The sequence below is a fragment of the Oncorhynchus kisutch genome, linkage group LG16 (genome assembly GCF_002021735.2).
Source record: "Oncorhynchus kisutch isolate 150728-3 linkage group LG16, Okis_V2, whole genome shotgun sequence".
Lineage (NCBI taxonomy): Eukaryota > Metazoa > Chordata > Actinopteri > Salmoniformes > Salmonidae > Oncorhynchus > Oncorhynchus kisutch.
This window is the reverse complement of record NC_034189.2, coordinates 39,121,572-39,139,455: the sequence shown is the minus strand read 5'-3', so window position 1 is coordinate 39,139,455 and position 17,884 is coordinate 39,121,572. Positions and strand designations below refer to the sequence as shown.

The 17,884-nt window shown below is 43.7% G+C and overlaps 1 protein-coding gene across 1 annotated transcript in view; it reads left to right on the top strand.

Annotated features, from left to right (window-relative positions):
• Positions 1-17,884, top strand: part of sh3bp4a (SH3-domain binding protein 4a) — a 28,642-nt gene that overhangs the window by 6,780 nt on the left and 3,978 nt on the right. The window contains exons 2-3 of the mRNA XM_020482640.2: positions 5,915-6,133; positions 6,264-8,671. Of these exons, the coding sequence (XP_020338229.2) occupies positions 6,010-6,133; positions 6,264-8,671 (2,532 nt within the window). The 5' untranslated portion in view covers positions 5,915-6,009. The remainder of the gene's footprint in view (positions 1-5,914; positions 6,134-6,263; positions 8,672-17,884) is intronic.

Sequence of the window (17,884 nt, the reverse complement as noted above, 5' to 3'; positions counted from 1 at the left end):
ACTCTCTCTTGCTTTCTTGCTCAGTCTCTCGCTCTCTCTTGTTCGCTCTCATTCTTGCTCGTTCTCTTGCTTGCTCTTTCTCGCTCTCACTCTTTTGCTCTTTTTCGCTCTCTTGATCATTCTCTCTCTCTTGCTCGCTCTCTTGCTCATTCTCTCACTCTTTGCTCTTTCTCACTCTCTTGCTTGTTCTCTCGCTCTTACTCTTGTTTGTTCTCTCACTCTCTTGCTTGTTCTCTCGCTCTCTTGCTTGTTCTCTCGCTCTCTTGCTTGTTCTCTCGCTCTCTTGCTTGTTCTCTCGCTCTCTTGCTTGTTCTCTCGCTCTCTTGCTTGTTCTCTCGCTCTCTTGCTTGTTCTCTCGCTCTCTTGCTTGTTCTCTCGCTCTCTCTTGCTCGTTCTTTCACTCTCTTGCTTGTTACCTCGCTCTCTTGCTCATTCTCTCGCTCTCGCTTTCTCGTTCTTTTGCTCGCTCTCTTGCTCTCACTCTCTTGCTTGCTCTTTCTCCCTCTTGCTTGTTCTCTCGCTCTCATGCTCGTCCTCTCGCTCTCTTGCTCGTTATCTTGCTTGCTTTTTCTCCCTCTTGCTCTCGCTCTCTTGCTCATTTTCTCTCTTGCTCATTCTCTCGCTCTCTTGCTCACTCTCTCTCACTCTGTTGCTCGTTCTCTTGCTCTCTTGCTCGTTCTCTCGCTCTCTCTTGCTTGTTCTCTTGCTCGTTCTCTCGCTCTTGCGCATTCTCTCGCTCTCTTGCTCATTCTCTCGCTCTCTTGCTCATTCTCTCGCTCTCTAGCTTTTTCTCTTGCTCATTCTCTCACTCTCTTGCTTGTTCTCTCGCTCTTGCTTGTTCTCTCGCTCTCTCTTGCTCGTTCTCTCGCTCTCGCTTGCTCGTTCTCTCGCTTGCTCGTTCTCTCGCTCTCTCTTGCTCGTTCTCTTGCTCTCTTGCTTGTTACCTCGCTCTCTTGCTTGTTCTCTCGCTCTCGCTTTCTCGTTCTTTTGCTCGCTCTCTTGCTCTCACTCTCTTGCTTGCTTGTTCTCTCGCTCTCTTGCTTGTTCTCTCGCTCTCTTGCTTGTTCTCTCGCTCTCTTGCTCGTTCTCTCTCTCTTTTTCTTGTCACCTCGTTTTCTCACTCGTTCTTTTGCTCTTTCTTGCTCGCTCTCATGCTCGTCCTCTCGCTCTCTTGCTCATTCACTTGCTCTCTCGCTCACTCTCTCGTTCTCTCTCTCTTGCTCATTCTCTTGCTCTCTTGCTCATTCTCTTGCTCTCTTGAGCTCATTCTCTTGCTCAATCTCTCACTCTCTTGCACGTTCTCTCGCTCTCTTGCTCATTCTCTCACTCTCTAGCTCTCTTGAGCTCATTCTCTTGCTCGTTCGCTCGCTTTCTCACTCTTGCTCATTCTCTCGCTCTCTCTTGCTTTCTTGCTCAGTCTCTCGCTCTCTCTTGTTCGCTCTCATTCTTGCTCGTTCTCTTGCTTGCTCTTTCTCGCTCTCACTCTTTTGCTCTTTTTCGCTCATTCTCTCACTCTCGCCCGCGCTCTCTTGCTCATTCTCTCGCTCTCTCTTGCTCATTCTCTTGCTCTCTTGCTCGGTTTCTCGTTCTCTCGCTCTCTCGCTCAATTGCTCTCTCTTTCTCGTTCTCTTGCCGTCTCTTGCTTGTTCTCTCTTGCTCACTCTCTTTTTCTTGCTCATTCTCTCGCTGTCTCGCTCTGTTGCTCGTTCTCTCGCTCTGTTGCTCGTTCCTTTGCTCTCTTGCTCGTTCTCATTCTCTCGCTCTGTTGCTCATTCTTTTGCTCTCTTGCTCGTTCTCATTCTCTCGCTCTCTTGCTCGCTCTCTCTTGCTCGTCCTCTCGCTCTTTTGCTCTTGCTCATTCTCTTGCTCATTCTCTCGCTCTGTTGCTCATTCTCTCACTCTCTCTTGCTCGTTCTCTCGCTCTCTCTTGCTCGTTCTCGCTCTTTTGCTCTTCCTCTCGCTCACTCATCTCTCTTTTGCTCTTTCTCTCTCTCTCATTCTCTCGCTCTCTTGCTCGCTCTGTTGCTCGTGCTCTCGCTCTGTTGCTCGTGCTCTCGTTCTCTCGCTCTCTCTTGCTCTCGCTCTTTTGTTCTTCCCCTCGCTCTCTCTTGCTCGTTCTCTCTCTCTCTCTCGTTCTCTTGCTCATCTCTCTCTTGCTCTTTTGCTCTAGCTCCCTTGCTCTCGCTTGTCCTCTCTCTCTTGCTCATTCTCTCGCTCTCTCTTGCTTTCTTGCTCAGTCTCTCGCTCTCTCTTGCTCGTTCTTTTGCTCTCTTGCTCGTCCTCTCGCTCTCTTGTTCGCTCTCATTCTTGCTTGCTCTTTTTCGCTCTCTTGATCATCCTCTCTTGCTCATTTTCTCACTCTCGCCCGCGCTCTCTTGCTCATTCTCTCGCTCTCTTGCTCATTCTCTCGCTCTCTTGCTCTTTCTAGAGCTCATTTTCTTGCTCATTCTCTCGCTCATTCTCTCTCTCTTGCTCATTCTCTCTCTCTCTTGCTCATTCTCTCTCTTGCTCATTCTCTCTTGCTTTCTTGCTCACTCTCGCTCTCTTGCTCGTTCTCTTGCATGCTCTTTCTCGCTCTCTTGCTCATTCTCTCTCTTGCTCATTCTCGCGCTCTTGCTCATTCTCTCGCTCTCTCTTGCTCTCTTGATCGGTTTCTCGATCTCTCGCTCTCTCTTGCTCATTCTCTCGCTCGCTCTCTCTTTCTCGTTCTCTTGCAGTCTCTTGCTTGTTCTCTCTTGCTCACTCTCTCTTTCTTGCTCATTCTCTCGCTGTCTCGCTCTGTTGCTCGTTCTCTCGCTCTGTTGCTCGTTCTTTTGCTCTCTCTTGCTCGTTCTCTCACTCATTCTGTCTCTCTTGCTAATTCACTCGCTCTCTTGCTCATTCTCTTGCTCTCTTGCTCATTCTTTCTTTCTTTCTTTCTTTTTCTCTCTTGCTCGATCTCATCCTCTTGCTCATTCTCGCTCTCTTGCTCTCTTGCTCATTCTCTTGCTCATTCTCGTTCTCTTGCTCATTCTCATCTCTTTCTCTCTCTTTCTTGCTCATTCTCATCTCTTTCTCTCTCTTTCTTGCTCATTCTCTCGCTCTCTTGCTCCTGCTCCCTTGCTCATTCTCTCTCTCTTTCTTGCTCACTCTCACACACACACACCCACCCACCAAGTGAAACAGTCTGAAGCCCATTAAGTGTCAGATAGTTCCATTAGCTGAGAAACAACTTTAGCTAATTATGATGTTGTGTCACTGTGTTGGAAACACATTTAATAATCGGTGTTTGAGCTTCCTGGAAGGCTGCTTTCTTAAAGAGCTCATTTATCCTTCCCTCGCATAAGGCATGACTTCAATATCAGACTCCTATAGTTCTCTTATTAGTTGTTTCCAGGGAGAAAATTAATTAATGAACTAATGCTAATGAATGCAAATTATTTAGCGGTTGACTACCATACCCATGTCTTCTTGTGCAGAGAACTTCTCTACACCAATGTCTCGGGGTGGATATCAATAACATAGTACTGTTGGTTTTAACATTAGAATAGTAGGTCTATGCTGACTAAGGTCTAATGGTGAATGAAGTATAAGTCCTTACTGTTTTACTGCAGTATACTCGTATCCCTCTGTTAGGAACTAAACCCAATTCTGATTTACTTCAACAATGAGCTTTCTGTGGTCTTAAAGGATTAAAGGAACCTACAGTCTTATCATTCACGTCTAAGAGTCTCGTAAATAATTCTGATAATTTATTACTTTTTGTATAGTGATTAAGAGCCTTACTTTTGACAAAGTAATTAGCTTGTCAGTGAAGCAGGACAGAATAATGACATTGGCATGAATCTTTAAGGTGAAGGTATACATACTTACAAAATGCTAAAAGAGGTTATAAATAGTTTAGAAACCATTCATGTTTGTTTATAGATGAGTTATAAACAGTTGTTACACATCATTTGAAATTGTGTGTACTGTAACTGTTATTGAGAAGGCCTGGTTGTTGTCTTTTTGACAGGCTTCTCATTCCTATAACGACCACAAATATTTCTAGGAGCCAAAGTTGTAGGCATATGCTTAATGTTATTGCTATAAAAATGGGGGACAGAGAATCTTTGAGAAAATACTCAAAAAAGGTAATTAAAGTAGCAAGTCGGTCAGGGATTAGAGAACACTGCTGTGGATTTAATTAAAGTGTGTTAAAGTCTCTGCTCCCTCGCATGTGTTTACGGAACGGTTTGCTGAAACAATATACCCCCTTCCCGCTTTGTCGGCTAGATTAGATGAGGACCTTCAAAATGTATTGATGGAAATGAGGCCTTTCAGAATGTATTGACGGGAGAACTCGGTGTGTCTCATAAATAATGATGATATTTGATTGTGATTAACAGCCTTACTTCTGACAACGTAGTTAGCTTGGTGGTGAAAGTTTGGACAATGCTGCACAGCCATGAACTGAATTGAAGATTGAAAGCATCTCGAGAGATCTCGATCTTACGAACATTGAAATAAGATTGAAATAAAGATGTAAAACTTTCCAGTGCACTATGGAAAGCATCTACAGAGACTCAGTGACAAGTCACAAGTGGCTTCTGGTTCCAATTCATCATGTCTGGCTGTGGTATCTGTGGATTCATCTCAGAAAGGATCTCACAGCCAGCGTCTGCTATTTATCTTGGTGCAGAACATCGACTAGCAATCTGACCCGGGTGTTGCATCAAAGTGGATGACAGTCTTTTTTTGTCAGTCGAGCTTTATTGATCCTCACATCCATGGACTGTCACTGTCCCCCGAGCCTAGCTAGCTCCCTGGCAAGGGGGAGGAGAAACAAACGGGTTACATTGAGCCACATATTTTCCTCATGGATTGAGAGTGGGAGTGAAATCTCTCCCTGACATCTCTGGGGACTTTAGTGTCTCTGAACAAAACCTTTTAGCTTTTAGGCCAGGGCTGTAAGGTTCACTGCAATGAGGTGTAGTGTAGCACGCTACCCCTCCTGCTTCCTGTGCGAGAGAAAATGCTGGAATCAAGAATATGGTCTCGCTCATATGAAAGTGCCCTCGTCCTGAGCTCAACTGACAGTGTGTTTGGAATTATGGATTGGCTAAATGTGAAATCACGAGAGAGGTCTTTGAGCTAGTTTGTTGTAAATAGGGGAAGCTGTGTGACATGGCACTGCGATATTTGCTTGCTCTATACACATTGCATATATTTGAAATGTTCCATGTGATATAAAGTCAAATTACACTAAGTCATGTCCAAATTATTGTCGAAACAATAGCTATGTCAAGGAAGAAACCTATCTGACCTATCTAGTCTGCGCTTACATTTTTACTGAACATTGTACATCTGAGAGGGTTTAAGAAGGGAATGTCCCATGATTTCCTGTATGTCTATACCCCAAGTGATTCACTGTCCCTCCCTGAGGCTTTATTGCTTTGCAAAGCAACAGAATGAGATGGAAAATATGCAATTATCATCTACAACTGCACACTGAGATACAGAACACAGAATTAGCAAGTGCAGGCATATTGAGGACACCTATGACTGTAAAGTAATTGGAAAGGTGTTAAGATAGCAGAAGACCGACTGGGCACAGACGTCAATTCAACGTCTATTCCACATTAGTTCAATGTAATTTTATTGAAATGACTTTGAAATCATGTTGACTCAACCAGTGTGTGCCCAGTGGGATATGAGTGTCATAAGATGTTAAACTGTCCCATGGCGGGGTGCACTGCTCAAAATGTTTATTCTCTTCACAGGATATTATTTGGCATCTGCTGGAATCTATTCATTTTTGTCCCTAGCCAAGACTGTCCCCACTTCCTACTGAATCAAACCATGTTGTACATTGTGATGATTGAATCATTTATGGCTCTTACAGGAATGGCTCAATCACAACTAATGAAGATGTTCTCATTTTTGTTTCCTTTAGTCTAGATACAATGGAGAGCTGCCAAAGACTGAATATCATAATTGGAGAAATGGAAGAGTAGTAGTGCGACTGCAACTCGGACAATTCGCACCAAAATGGCGGCCCACCGGATCATCAGAGTGACCAACAGTAACCATGTTCTCCCTCGCTGCAAATCGGAGGGCACGCTCATTGATCTCAATGAAGGGCTCTCTGAGGCTAGCGTCACAGATGTCAAAGGTGAGGATTCAATACTGACTAATGTACCAGACAGTTATTCAGCCCTTTAAATATATATTGATTTGAATGCAAATTGAGGATGAATTGAGGATGTTTGTGAATTTCTGATCTTCCTTTTCTTTTCATGCAGTGCCTTCTTCCAGTGCCTTACGGCTGGACAATTCAGCTTCCTTTGTAACTGCTCATGAAGTAGTCGCCATCAAGGATTACTGCCCGTCTAGCTTTACCACTTTAAAGTTTTCCAAAGGTGACCGGCTTTATGTGATGGACACGTCGGGTGGAGAGTGGTGGTATGCCCACAACAACACAGAGATGGGCTACATCCCCTCAGCATACGTCCAGCCCATCAACTGTAGGAACTCATCGCTCAGTGATAGTGGCATGATAGACAATCTAGGGGAGTGTACAGAGGAAGGGGCTAAGGAGTTGGATCTCCTAGGGGAGTGGACAGGGGTGTCCATTAAGACCACTCCTTATTCGCCTTATTTTAACAGCAATCCCTTCTCCCTCCATACCTCCTCCACCAACCCCTTCATCAACAGTGGTCATCTACATGGTTCTCTGGACCAGAACTGTAATGAGAGGGGAAGGTCCACGGACCTGTTAGTCTTTGACTCCCTGGCCTCCCCAGTCTCCCCTTCGGGACCTAACTCTACCTCCAGGACCACCATGATCAATGGCTTCAGTAGTTGCAACATATTTGACATGATGTCAGCCACCAGCCCCAACCAGGACTTACAGGTTTTACAGACACTGCGAAGGGATAACCCATTCTTCAGGAGCAAGCGATCGTACAGTTTATCGGAGTTGTCCATCCTACAGACACAATCCAACCCCCCCTTGCCTTCTTCCGGGTTCTTCACCGGCCTCAAGGCTCCCTCGCCAGAGCAGTTTCAGAGCAGGGAGGACTTCAGGACTGCGTGGCTAAACCATCGGAAGCTGGCCAGATCTTGCCATGATCTGGACTCTCTGGGGCAGAGCCCTGGTTGGGGACAGACTCAGCCGGTGGAGACCAACATCGTCTGTAAACTAGACAGTCGTGGAGGGGCCGTTCAGCTCCCAGAAACCCAGATCAGCGTCCATGTCCCTGAAGGACACGTGGTTCCTGGAGACACCCAGCAGATCTCCATGAAGGCCCTACTGGACCCTCCACTGGAGCTGAACAATGACCACTGCTCCACAGTCAGCCCAGTGGTGGAAATCAAAGTGTCCAACATGGAGACAAAGTCCTTCATCACTCTGGAGATGACTGTGTCCGTGACGGTGAAGAAAGACAGTGGTCAGGTAGCCGAGGTGCTCTGCGTCCGGAGTGACTGCAAGGAGGGACCCTATATAATCATCCCACATGCTTACCTATACAAGGACACAGTACAAGTCCAGTTGGATAACTTGGAGCCGTGTATGTACGTGGTGGTAGTGGTGCAGGCCCAGCACGTCAACCTTAATACAACTGTATGGGACAATGTGTTGAAGAAAGTCACCCTGGGTGTCTATGGGCCCAAGCACATCCATCCTTCATTTAAGACAGTCGTGGCCCTATTTGGGCATGACTGTGCCCCTAATACCCTACTGGTGAGTGAGGTGGGGAAGCAGGCCCACTCCTCCCCGCCAGTGGCGCTCACGCTGTGGGGGAAGCATCAGTTTGTCCTGGGTAGGCCCCAGGACCTTCAGGTTGGCCTATACTCCAACATGTCTAACTATATGATTAAGGCTAATGAGCAAACCAGGATGATTCGGGCCTTCCAGGTCAAACTGGGGAAGGTTAGCCGACTCATTTACATGATCACATCCAACAACCCTGAGGACATATCAGACTTCACCTTGCAGGTCCAGGTCAAAGACGGCCTGGATTGTATCCTGGCTCAGTTCTGCGTCCAAACACCGCAACCGCCTCCGAAGAGTGGAGCGCGGAACACTGGCCACAGGCGGTTCCTGAAGAAGAAAGAGGTGGTGGGTAAGATTCTTCTGTCACCTCTGGCCATCACTGCCAAATATCCACAGTTTCAGGAGCGCTGCATCACCAACCTGAAGTTTGGCAAGTTGCTCAAATCTGTGATCAGGCAAAACAAGAGCACATACCTGTTGGAATACAAGAAGGGAGATGTTATCGCCTTGCTGAGCGAGGAGAAAATCAAACTACGAGGACAACTGTGGACCAAAGAGTGGTATATTGGATATTATCAGGGAAAGACCGGTCTTGTTCACGCGAAAAACGTTCTGGTTTTGGGGAAAGTCAAGCCTATTTATTTCTGTGGTCCGGACCTCACAACAACCATGCTAGTGGAGCAGATTCTGAAGCCTTGCAAATTTCTCACATACATCTACGCCTCTGTGAGGACAGTACTCATGGAGAATATAGGGAACTGGAAGACCTTTGCAGACGCACTGGGATATGGGAACTTACCTTTGTCTTGTTTCTGTCGGACTGAACTGGACAACGAGCCTGAGAAGGTTGCCTCGGTTCTGGAGAAGCTCAAGGAGGACTGCACTAACATGGACATCAAGGAGAGAAAGACCTTCCAGAAGGAACTCATGACAGTACGTTTGTGTGTGTGTGTGTGTGTTTGTCTCTCTCTCTCTCTCTGATGCGTGTGTATGTGTGTTTGGAAACCGCTCGTCATGCACGTTGTACCTCTTAGGCTGTAGAAGCTATTCAAATGTTCAATACAGAAACCATATCAAAAAGGTAAAGAAATAGGAAATTCCACTTCCTCTGGAAATGGGTAGCGCTTCTGGGGGGGGGCTGATATTTTACTGTACTCAGGTTATTCAGTCACATGTGCCTTAGGAGTAGGCCTACTTGTTGGGAGAATAAGTGTGCTGTGACTTACAATGCACAAAAACACAGCTACATCACCTCCTTCAGTGCAACTCCCGAGACTGAGACACAAACAGAGACGATAATATCCTGAGAGATTCTCCTCAAAGCAGGCAGGGTTGCTGTTGTGACCAAAAGTGTTGACTCAACATGCCTCCCACTTCCTCTCCAGTCACCCTTTTCATGTTTTAGACAGAAGTGCTTGGTAATGTAACAGTTACAAACAGGCAACAGTTGTTTGAATTTTGGATCTGTGGAGAAATTGAATCTGTCTGGGAAAGTGAGGTTGATGTCTTTTTCACAATGCTTGCTTATGCAAGCCTCTTATCAGTCAGAGCTAGCATATATCAGTTTATTTTGGTATGAAATATAACAGTTGTTTATGCCAACAATGGTATTTTGATCAAAGGCAGGCTAGAATTCAAGCAAACATTTTTTCTGCCAACAGGCATGCTAAGCTGATGTTAGGCTTTAGGTTTGTGCAAATATTGCCACTGCTGGCTACTGTACATACAGTAGACAAAGGGATGAGGATGGATTGGTCTCTGATAACAATGATCCATGCCCAAAGCCCTCATACTACCCCTCACACACACACACTATTTATGGTGGACACACAGATCGGTTTACTGTGCCCCCTAGCCTGGGAGTAACCTAACATAGCAGGCATAAAAGAAAACACCTGAGTGGAGTTCCCACATCCGGTTTTCAGTGGAAGAGGAAGTTGAATGATTGAATGAGCTGGATCCCTGAAACCTGGAGGCACCTGGCTGTTGGCAACTCTGCTAATGGTGTCCTGGAGTCAGTGCCTGAAATAGATCCATGTCTTATCTTTTGATTCCAGCCAGTCTTCATAGCCTGCAAGCCACAGTAGAAACAGAAAGTGTTGTTGCCGATCCTGATCAGGCCAAGAAACACCAGATATAAACATCAGTGACACAAGTGTTGGTCCATACTGGTCCATTCGAGCAGGATCTTGAAGACCATTGATATTGCTGCGCTGCAGTCAACATAATATGCTGCATCTTACGTTTATCCTCCGGTTGTTGCCGGAATTTTCCCGCACAGCAAGAAGTAATGTATTCAAGGTTTTAAAAAGCGAGTCATTTCCTTGATTTGCCCTAAACGCAAAAAAATGTATCAATCGCTCTGCATTATTTCCATTAATTATATTCCACATAACAATTCACATTTCCTGTTGCTACAAGATTATTTATCTGCGGTGCGAAACTGGCTCAAGTTAAGATATGGGATCTGTATATAGGTTTGTGTGGGGGGAGGTAGTTGTATAAAAGGTTTGTGTGGGGGGAGATGGTTGTATAAAGGTTTGTGTGGGGGGAGATGGTTGTATAAAGGTTTGTGTGGGGGGAGATGGTTGTTTAAAGGTTTGTGTGGGGGGGGAGATGGTTGTATAAAGGTTTGTGTGGGGGGAGATGGTTGTATATAAAGGTTTGTGTGGGGGGAGATGGTTGTATATAAAGGTTTGTGGGGGAGATATGGTTGTATAAAGGTTTGTGGGGGGGAGATGGTTGTATAAAGGTTTGTGTGGGGGAGATGGTTGTATTAAGGTTTGTGTGGGGGAGATGGTTGTATTAAGGTTTGTGTGGGGGGAGATGGTTATATAAAGGTTTGTGGGGGGGAGATGGTTGTATAAAGGTTTGTGTGGGGGAGATGGTTGTATAAAGGTGTGACAATATTGCAGCACTTTATGTCATTATAGTGAGAGTCTATGGTGAGAGTTCTGTGGTCTTTCTGTTGTTCTGTGGTTCTGTAGCCTTTCCTCAAATTTAGTCATTTGCCCCTTTGGTGACCTTAATCTCACACAGTATTAATTCATTATCTGGACTAAAACTGTTAATCAAAAAGTTTGTGCAAAAACTAAACTAAGAAGCTTTAAAGCTCAGGTAGTAGGCATTGTTAGACAGAACATAACCATGGTTAGGTCATATGCTTGTCTGAATTAACACAAACAAAAAATACACTACATGACCAAAAGTATGTGGACATCTGCTCGTCAAACATCTCATTCCAAAATCACTGGCATTAATATGGAGTAGCCCCCCCCCCTTTGCTGCTATAACAGCCTCCACTCTTCTGGGAAGGCTTTCCACCTGATGTTGGAACTAGAGGTCGGCCGATTAATCGGAATGGCCGATTAATTAGGGCCGATTTCTAGTTGTTTTCATAACAATCGGTACTTTTGGACGCCGATTTTGCCGATGTAATTTTTTTTATTACACCTTTATTTAATCTTTATTTAACTAGGCAAGTCAGTTAAGAACACATTCTTATTTTCAATGATGGCCTAGGAACAGTGGGTTAACTGTCTTGTTCAGGGGCAGAATGACAGATTTTTACCTTGTCAGCTCAGGGATTCAATCTTGCAACCTTACGGTTAACTAGTCCAACGCTCTAACCACCTGCCTCACGAGGAGCCCGCCTGTTATGCGAATGCAGTAAGAAGCCAAGGTAAATTGCTAGCTAGCATTAAACCTAATCAATCATAATCACTAGTTATAACTACATATGGTTGATGATATTACTAGTTTATCGAGTGTGTCCTGCGTTGCAGTGTGCATTCGCGAAAAAGGACTGTCGTTGCTCCAACGTGTACCTAACCATAAATACCAATGCCTTTCTTAAAATCAATACACAAAAGTACATATTTTTAAACCTGCATATTTAGCTAAAGGAAATCCAGGTTAGCAGGCAATATTAACCAGGTGAAATTGTGTCACTTCTCTTGCGTTCATTGCACGCAGACTCAGGGTATATGCAACAGTTTGGGCCGCCTGGCTCATTGCGAACTAATTTCCCAGAATTGTACGTAATTATGACATAACATTGAAGGTTGTACAATGTAACAGGAATATTTATACTGATGGATGCCACCCGTTAGATAAAATACGGAACGGTTCCGTATTTCACTGAAAGAATAAACGTCTTGTTTTCGAGATAATAGTTTCCGGATTTGACCATATTAATGACCTAAGGCTCGTATTTCTGTGTGTTATCATATTATAATTAAGTCTATGATTTGATAGAGCAGTCTGACTGAGCGATGGTAGGCACCAGCAGGCTCATAAGCATTCATTCAAACAGCACTTTAGTGCGTTTTGCCAGCAGCGCTGCTGTTTATGACTTCAAGCCTATCAACTTGTCACGCCCTGGTCTTAGTATTTTGTGTTTTCTTTATTTATTTGGTCAGGCCAGGGTGTGACATGGGTTTATTTTGTGGTGTGTTTGTGTATGGGGGTTTTTCGTAGGTTTTGGGATTGTGGCTTAGTGGGGTGTTCTAGCAGAGTCTATGGTTGCCTGAGGCGGTTCTCAATCAGAGGCAGGTGATTCTCGTTGTCTCTGATTGGGAACCATATTTAGGCAGCCATATTCTTTGAGTGTTTTGTGGGTGATTGTTCATGTCTCTGTGTGTGTTAACCTAAACAGTCGATCTTGTGCTTTCGCGGTATGGTTGTTGTTTTTGTATTGTGTTTTTTCGTCTTCATTAAATATGTATCAAGAATACCACGCTGCATTTTGGTCCGATCCTTGCTACACCTCTTCGTCAGAGGAGGAGATAATAGAAAACCGTAATACAACTCCCGAGATGAGGCTGGTGTAACGATGTGATGTGAAATGGCTAGCTAGTTAGCGGGGTGCGCGCTAATAGCGTTTCAAACGTCACTCGCTCTGAGACTTGGAGTAGTTGTTCCTCTTGCTCTGCATGGGTAATGCTGCTTCGAGGGTGGCTGTTGTCGTTGTGTTCCTGGTTCGAGCCCAGGTAGGAGGAGGAGAGGTACGGAAGCTATACTGTTACACTGGCAATACTAAAGTGCCTGTAAGAACATCCAAAGATATATGAAATGCAAATGGTAGAGGGAAATAGTCCTATAATTCCTATATTAACTACAACCGGAAAACTTCTTACCTGGGAATATTGAAGACTCATGTTTAAAGGAACCACCAGCTTTCATATGTTCTCATGTTCTCACGTTAGCTTTCTTACATGGCACATATTGCACTTTTACTTTCTTCTCCAACACTGATTATTTAAACCAAATTGAACATGTTTCATTATTTATTTGAGGCTAAATTGATTTTATTGATGTATTATATTAAGTTAAAATAAGTGTTCATTCAGAATTGTTGTAATTGTCATTATTACAAATAAATTCAAAAGAATCATCCGATTAATCAGTATCGACTTTTTTTGTCCTCCAATAAATCGGTATCGGAGTTGAAAAATCATAATCGGTCGACCTCTAGTTGAACATTACTGCGGGGACTTGTTTCCATTTAGCCACAAGAACATTACTGAAGTCGGGCACTGATGTTGGGCGATTAGGCCTGGCTCGCAGTCAACGTTCCAATTCATCCCAAAGGTGTTCGATGGGAAGGAGGTCAGGGCTCTGTGCAGGCCAGGGAAGTTCTTCCACACTGATCTCAACAAACCATTTATGTGGACTTCGCTTTGAGCACAAGGGCATTGTCATGCTGAAAAAGGAAAGGGGCTTCCCCAAACTGTTGCCAAAGTTGGAAGCACAGAATCATCTAGAATGTCATTGTATGCTGTGGAGTTAAGATTTCCCTTCAATTGAACTAAATGGCCTAGCCTGAACCATGAAAAACAGCCCTAGAGCATTATTCCTCCTCCACCAAACTTTACAGTTGGCACTATGCACTCGGGCAGGTAGTGTTCTCCTGGCATCCGCCAAATCCAGATTTGCCCGTTGGACTGCCAGATGGTGAAGCATTTACACCACTGGTGATCTTAGGCTGTGTGCGGCTGCTCGGCCCAGGAAACCCATTTCATGAAGCTCCCGATGAACAGCTCGTGCTGACGTTGCTTCCAGAGGCAGTTTGGAACTTGGTAGTGAGTGTTTTAACCGAGGACAGATGATTTTTACGCACTGTACGCTTCAGGACTCTGAGGTCCCATTCTGTGAGCTTGTGTGGCCTACCTCTTTGCGGCTGAGCCGTTGTTGCTTGTAAACGTATCCACTTCACAATAACAGCACCTACAGCCAACGTGGAAAGCTCCAGCAGGGCAGAAATTTGACAAACTGACTTATTGGAAAAGTGACATCCTATGACGGGGCCACATTGAAAGTCACTGAGCTCTTCAGTATGGGCCATTCTACTGACAATGTGTGTGTATGGAGATTGTATGGCTGTGTGCTCGATTTTATACACCCGTCAGCAATGGGTGTGGCTGAATTCACAAATATTAAGGGGTGTCCACATAGTTTGGTATATATAGTGTAGCTGATTATTATATAAAAGTCGCTAAATAAAAGATAACCGAGATTAGCACTTCAAGCTAAGTGGCCTATGATTCAAATTCCTCACAAAACGTTAATTCACAAGTGTGACCACCACATGCATAGCTCTGTCTAGCCTACACAACGCTGTGCTCTATGGGCTTTAACACCCTGCCTTTCCTTTTTTTCCTGAGTCGCTAGCATGGTCTGACAGGTGTCGTCAGTTGAAATGTGAGGAGAGGAAAGGAGACATTGGTCAGGCGAGATAGCAGGCCAGGGGGGGAGACCAACGCAAACTGACACCCACTAAGAATTCTCAAAGTGATGGATGGTGTTGCTCAGGTAGCAGACAATTGAAATTCCATCCCACTGCTCATCACTGAAATTGTTCCCAACGGCCAACCAGAAAGACCGAGAGAGACACCTGCAGATTATTTCTTTAGAGGTCGACAGATTATGATTTTTCAACGCCAATACCGATTATTGGAGGACAAAAAAGCCGATGCCGATTCGGTCGATTTTTAAAATGTATTTGTAATAATGACAATTACAACAATAGTGAATAAATACTTATTTTAACTTAACATAATACATCAAAATCAATTTAGCTTCAAATAAATAATGAAACATGTTCAATTTGGTTTAAATAATGCAAAAACAAAGTGTTGGAGAAGAAAGTAAAAGTGCAATATGTGCCATGTAAGAAAGCTAACGTTTCATTTCCTTGCTCAGAACATGAGAGCATATGAAAGATGGTGGTTCCTTTTAACATGAGTCTTCAATATTCCCAGGTAAGAAGTTTTAGGTTGTAGGTATTATAGGAATTATAGGACTATTTCTCTCTATACCATTTGTATTTCATATACCTTTGGCTATTGGATGTTCTTATAGGCACTTTAGTATTGCCAGTGTAACAGTATAGCTTCCGTACCTCTCCTCGCTCCTACCTGGGCTCCAACCAGGAACACAAGACAACAGCCACCCTCAAAGCAGCGTTACCCATGCAGAGCAAGGGGAACAACTACTCCAAGTCTCAGAGTGAGTGACGTTTGAAACGCTATTAGCGCGCACCCAGCTAACTAGGTAGCCATTTCACATCACATCGTTACACCAGCCTAATCTTGGGAGTTGATAGGCTTGAAGTCATAAACAGAAGAGCTGCTGGCAAAACGCATGAAAGTGCTGTTTGAATGAATGCTTATGAGCCTGCTGGTAACTACCATCACTCAGTCAGACTGCTCTATCAAATCATAGACTTAATTATAATATAATAACACAGAAATATGAGCCTTAGGTCATTAATATGGTCGAATCCAGAAACTATCTCGAAAACAAGATTAAACAAGTTTATTCTTTCAGTGAAATACGGAACCGTTCCGTGTTTTATCTAACGGGTGGCATCCATCAGTATAAATATTCCTGTTACATTGTACAACCTTCAATGTTATGTCATAATTACGTAAAATGCTGGCAAATTAGTTTGCAATGAGCCAGGCGGCCCACACTGTTGCATATACCCTGACTCTGCGTGCAATGAACGCAAGAGAAGTGACACAATTTAATCTGGTTAATATTGCTTGCTAACCTGGGTTTCTTTTAACTAAATTAAATTTTAAAAATATATACTTCTGTGTATTGATTTTAAGAAAGGCATTGGTGTTTATGGTTAGGTACACGTTGGAGCAACGACAGTCCTTTTTCGCGAATGCGCACTGCATCGATTATATGCAATGCAGGACACGCTAGATAAACTAGTAACATCATCAACCATGTGTCGTTATAACTAGTGATTATGATTGATTAAGTTTAATGCTAGCTAGCATCTTACCTTGGCTTCTTTTACTGCATTCGCGTAACAGGTGGGCTCCTCGTGAGTCAGGTGGTTAGAGCGTTGGACTAGTTGACCGTGAGGTTGCAAGATTGAATCCCTGAGCTGACAAGGTAAAAATCTGTCGTTCTGCCCCTGAACAAGGCATTTAACCCACCGTTCCTATGCCGTCATTGAAAATAAGATGGTGTTAACTGACTTGCCTAGTTAAATAAAGATTAAATAAAAATCGGCGTCCAAAATTACAGATTGTTATGAAAACTTGAAATCGGCCCTAATTAAATCGCCCATTCCAATTAAATCGGTCGACCTCTAATTTATTATTTGAACCTTTATTTACACAGTGTTAAGACCCAGGTATTTCAGTCCAAGCAAAATTCTTGCTTGATAAATTGCTCTTTGCTAAGAAGCTATTTTATTTATTTTTGACCATTTTAATAAAAAAATGTAAAATCATCTTTCAATATGAAATGTAGTCAATCTTTAAAACATGAAAAATGTCACAAATAAATACAAAATTAAACAATAAATACTTTTAATAAATTGTGTGTGTAGTAAGACACTGACTTTGTACAGACACTTTTGACAAATAGATACGGCAATGATTTTAGTCACCACTGCCATCATCCTATGTACTGTACACACCATTAAATATAATGACTGAAAGTCACCGTTGGGCCTACTTTCCCCATTTCAAACTAGAGAGAGGTTTATAGACTGCTGATGTAGAAACTTTTTCCTCACATATAAAGTCCCTGGTTGACTTTAATGAGCAGGTTGAGTCCTTGTTATTTTGTTCTTCCCTCTCCTCTCTCCCCTCCCCTGCTGTTAGTCTCAGGGACACTGTGTGTGTGTGTGTGTATGCATTTGGCGCTTGCCTGTGTGTGTGTGTGTGTGTGTGTGTGTGTGTGTATACGCTCCTTTCCCTGCCTTTTAAATGCAGGGAGAAGAGCCAGACAGGCTCATTTGGAATGACGCTTAGAGAGATAACTGCCTCTGAGAGCTCTGAGGCACATGGTAAATTTGAGCTGTCAGTCATGTCTGTCAGGGCTTTCCCCCAGTGGACATGTGGATCAAGTCAGAGAAGGAGTAAGCCTCCACACCCACATTTTCGAAGGATGTCCCTAAAGCTTCCTCATTTTCATCAGCCTGCCTACCACTGGCATTCAGGTGCCATTCTCTGATTGGATGAGAAACTGTCTGAGTGTGCCGGTGCGCAGGCATGTACACACACACACACACAGGATACACTTCAGAAAATTTCAGCGAGTTACGTAGTTTTATCATAGGTTTAGATTAAGAGTTGAAACGAGAAGTAAACGTGAATGGCATGAGGCCTTTTGGAATTGGAAGGTTTTATAAGGATCCATTGCACTCCATTGCACTTGTGCAGGAGGCCATTCAAAAGAGCTGGATTCCTTTTTATACAGTTCCTCTCTGAAGATAAAGATAATGGAATATGACATTATTAGCTATTGGTTTCATGAAAGAGTTCTGCATGAACCATAGTACATTATCACAACGTTTTTGGTTTGCTCATGTTATGGGATATAACTTATGCAGCATTTAAGCGTTGTTTATCTACTGCCATGGAATACCTGACCCAACTCCTCAGCACTGTATGGGAAAATGACATGTCATTTGGTTTGAGGTTTTCATGACAGGAAGTGATTGAAGGATTAAGAGGATAGATGTTGAGTTAAGAGGTTTTAAGAGACAGTGATTCAACTAATCTTCCTGCTGGTTGAAGGCTATATGACATAACTGTGACATGGTAACAAGAGTTGCACTCCAAATGGCACTCCATAGGGGTCTGGTCAAAAGTAGTGCACTATATAGGGCCCTAA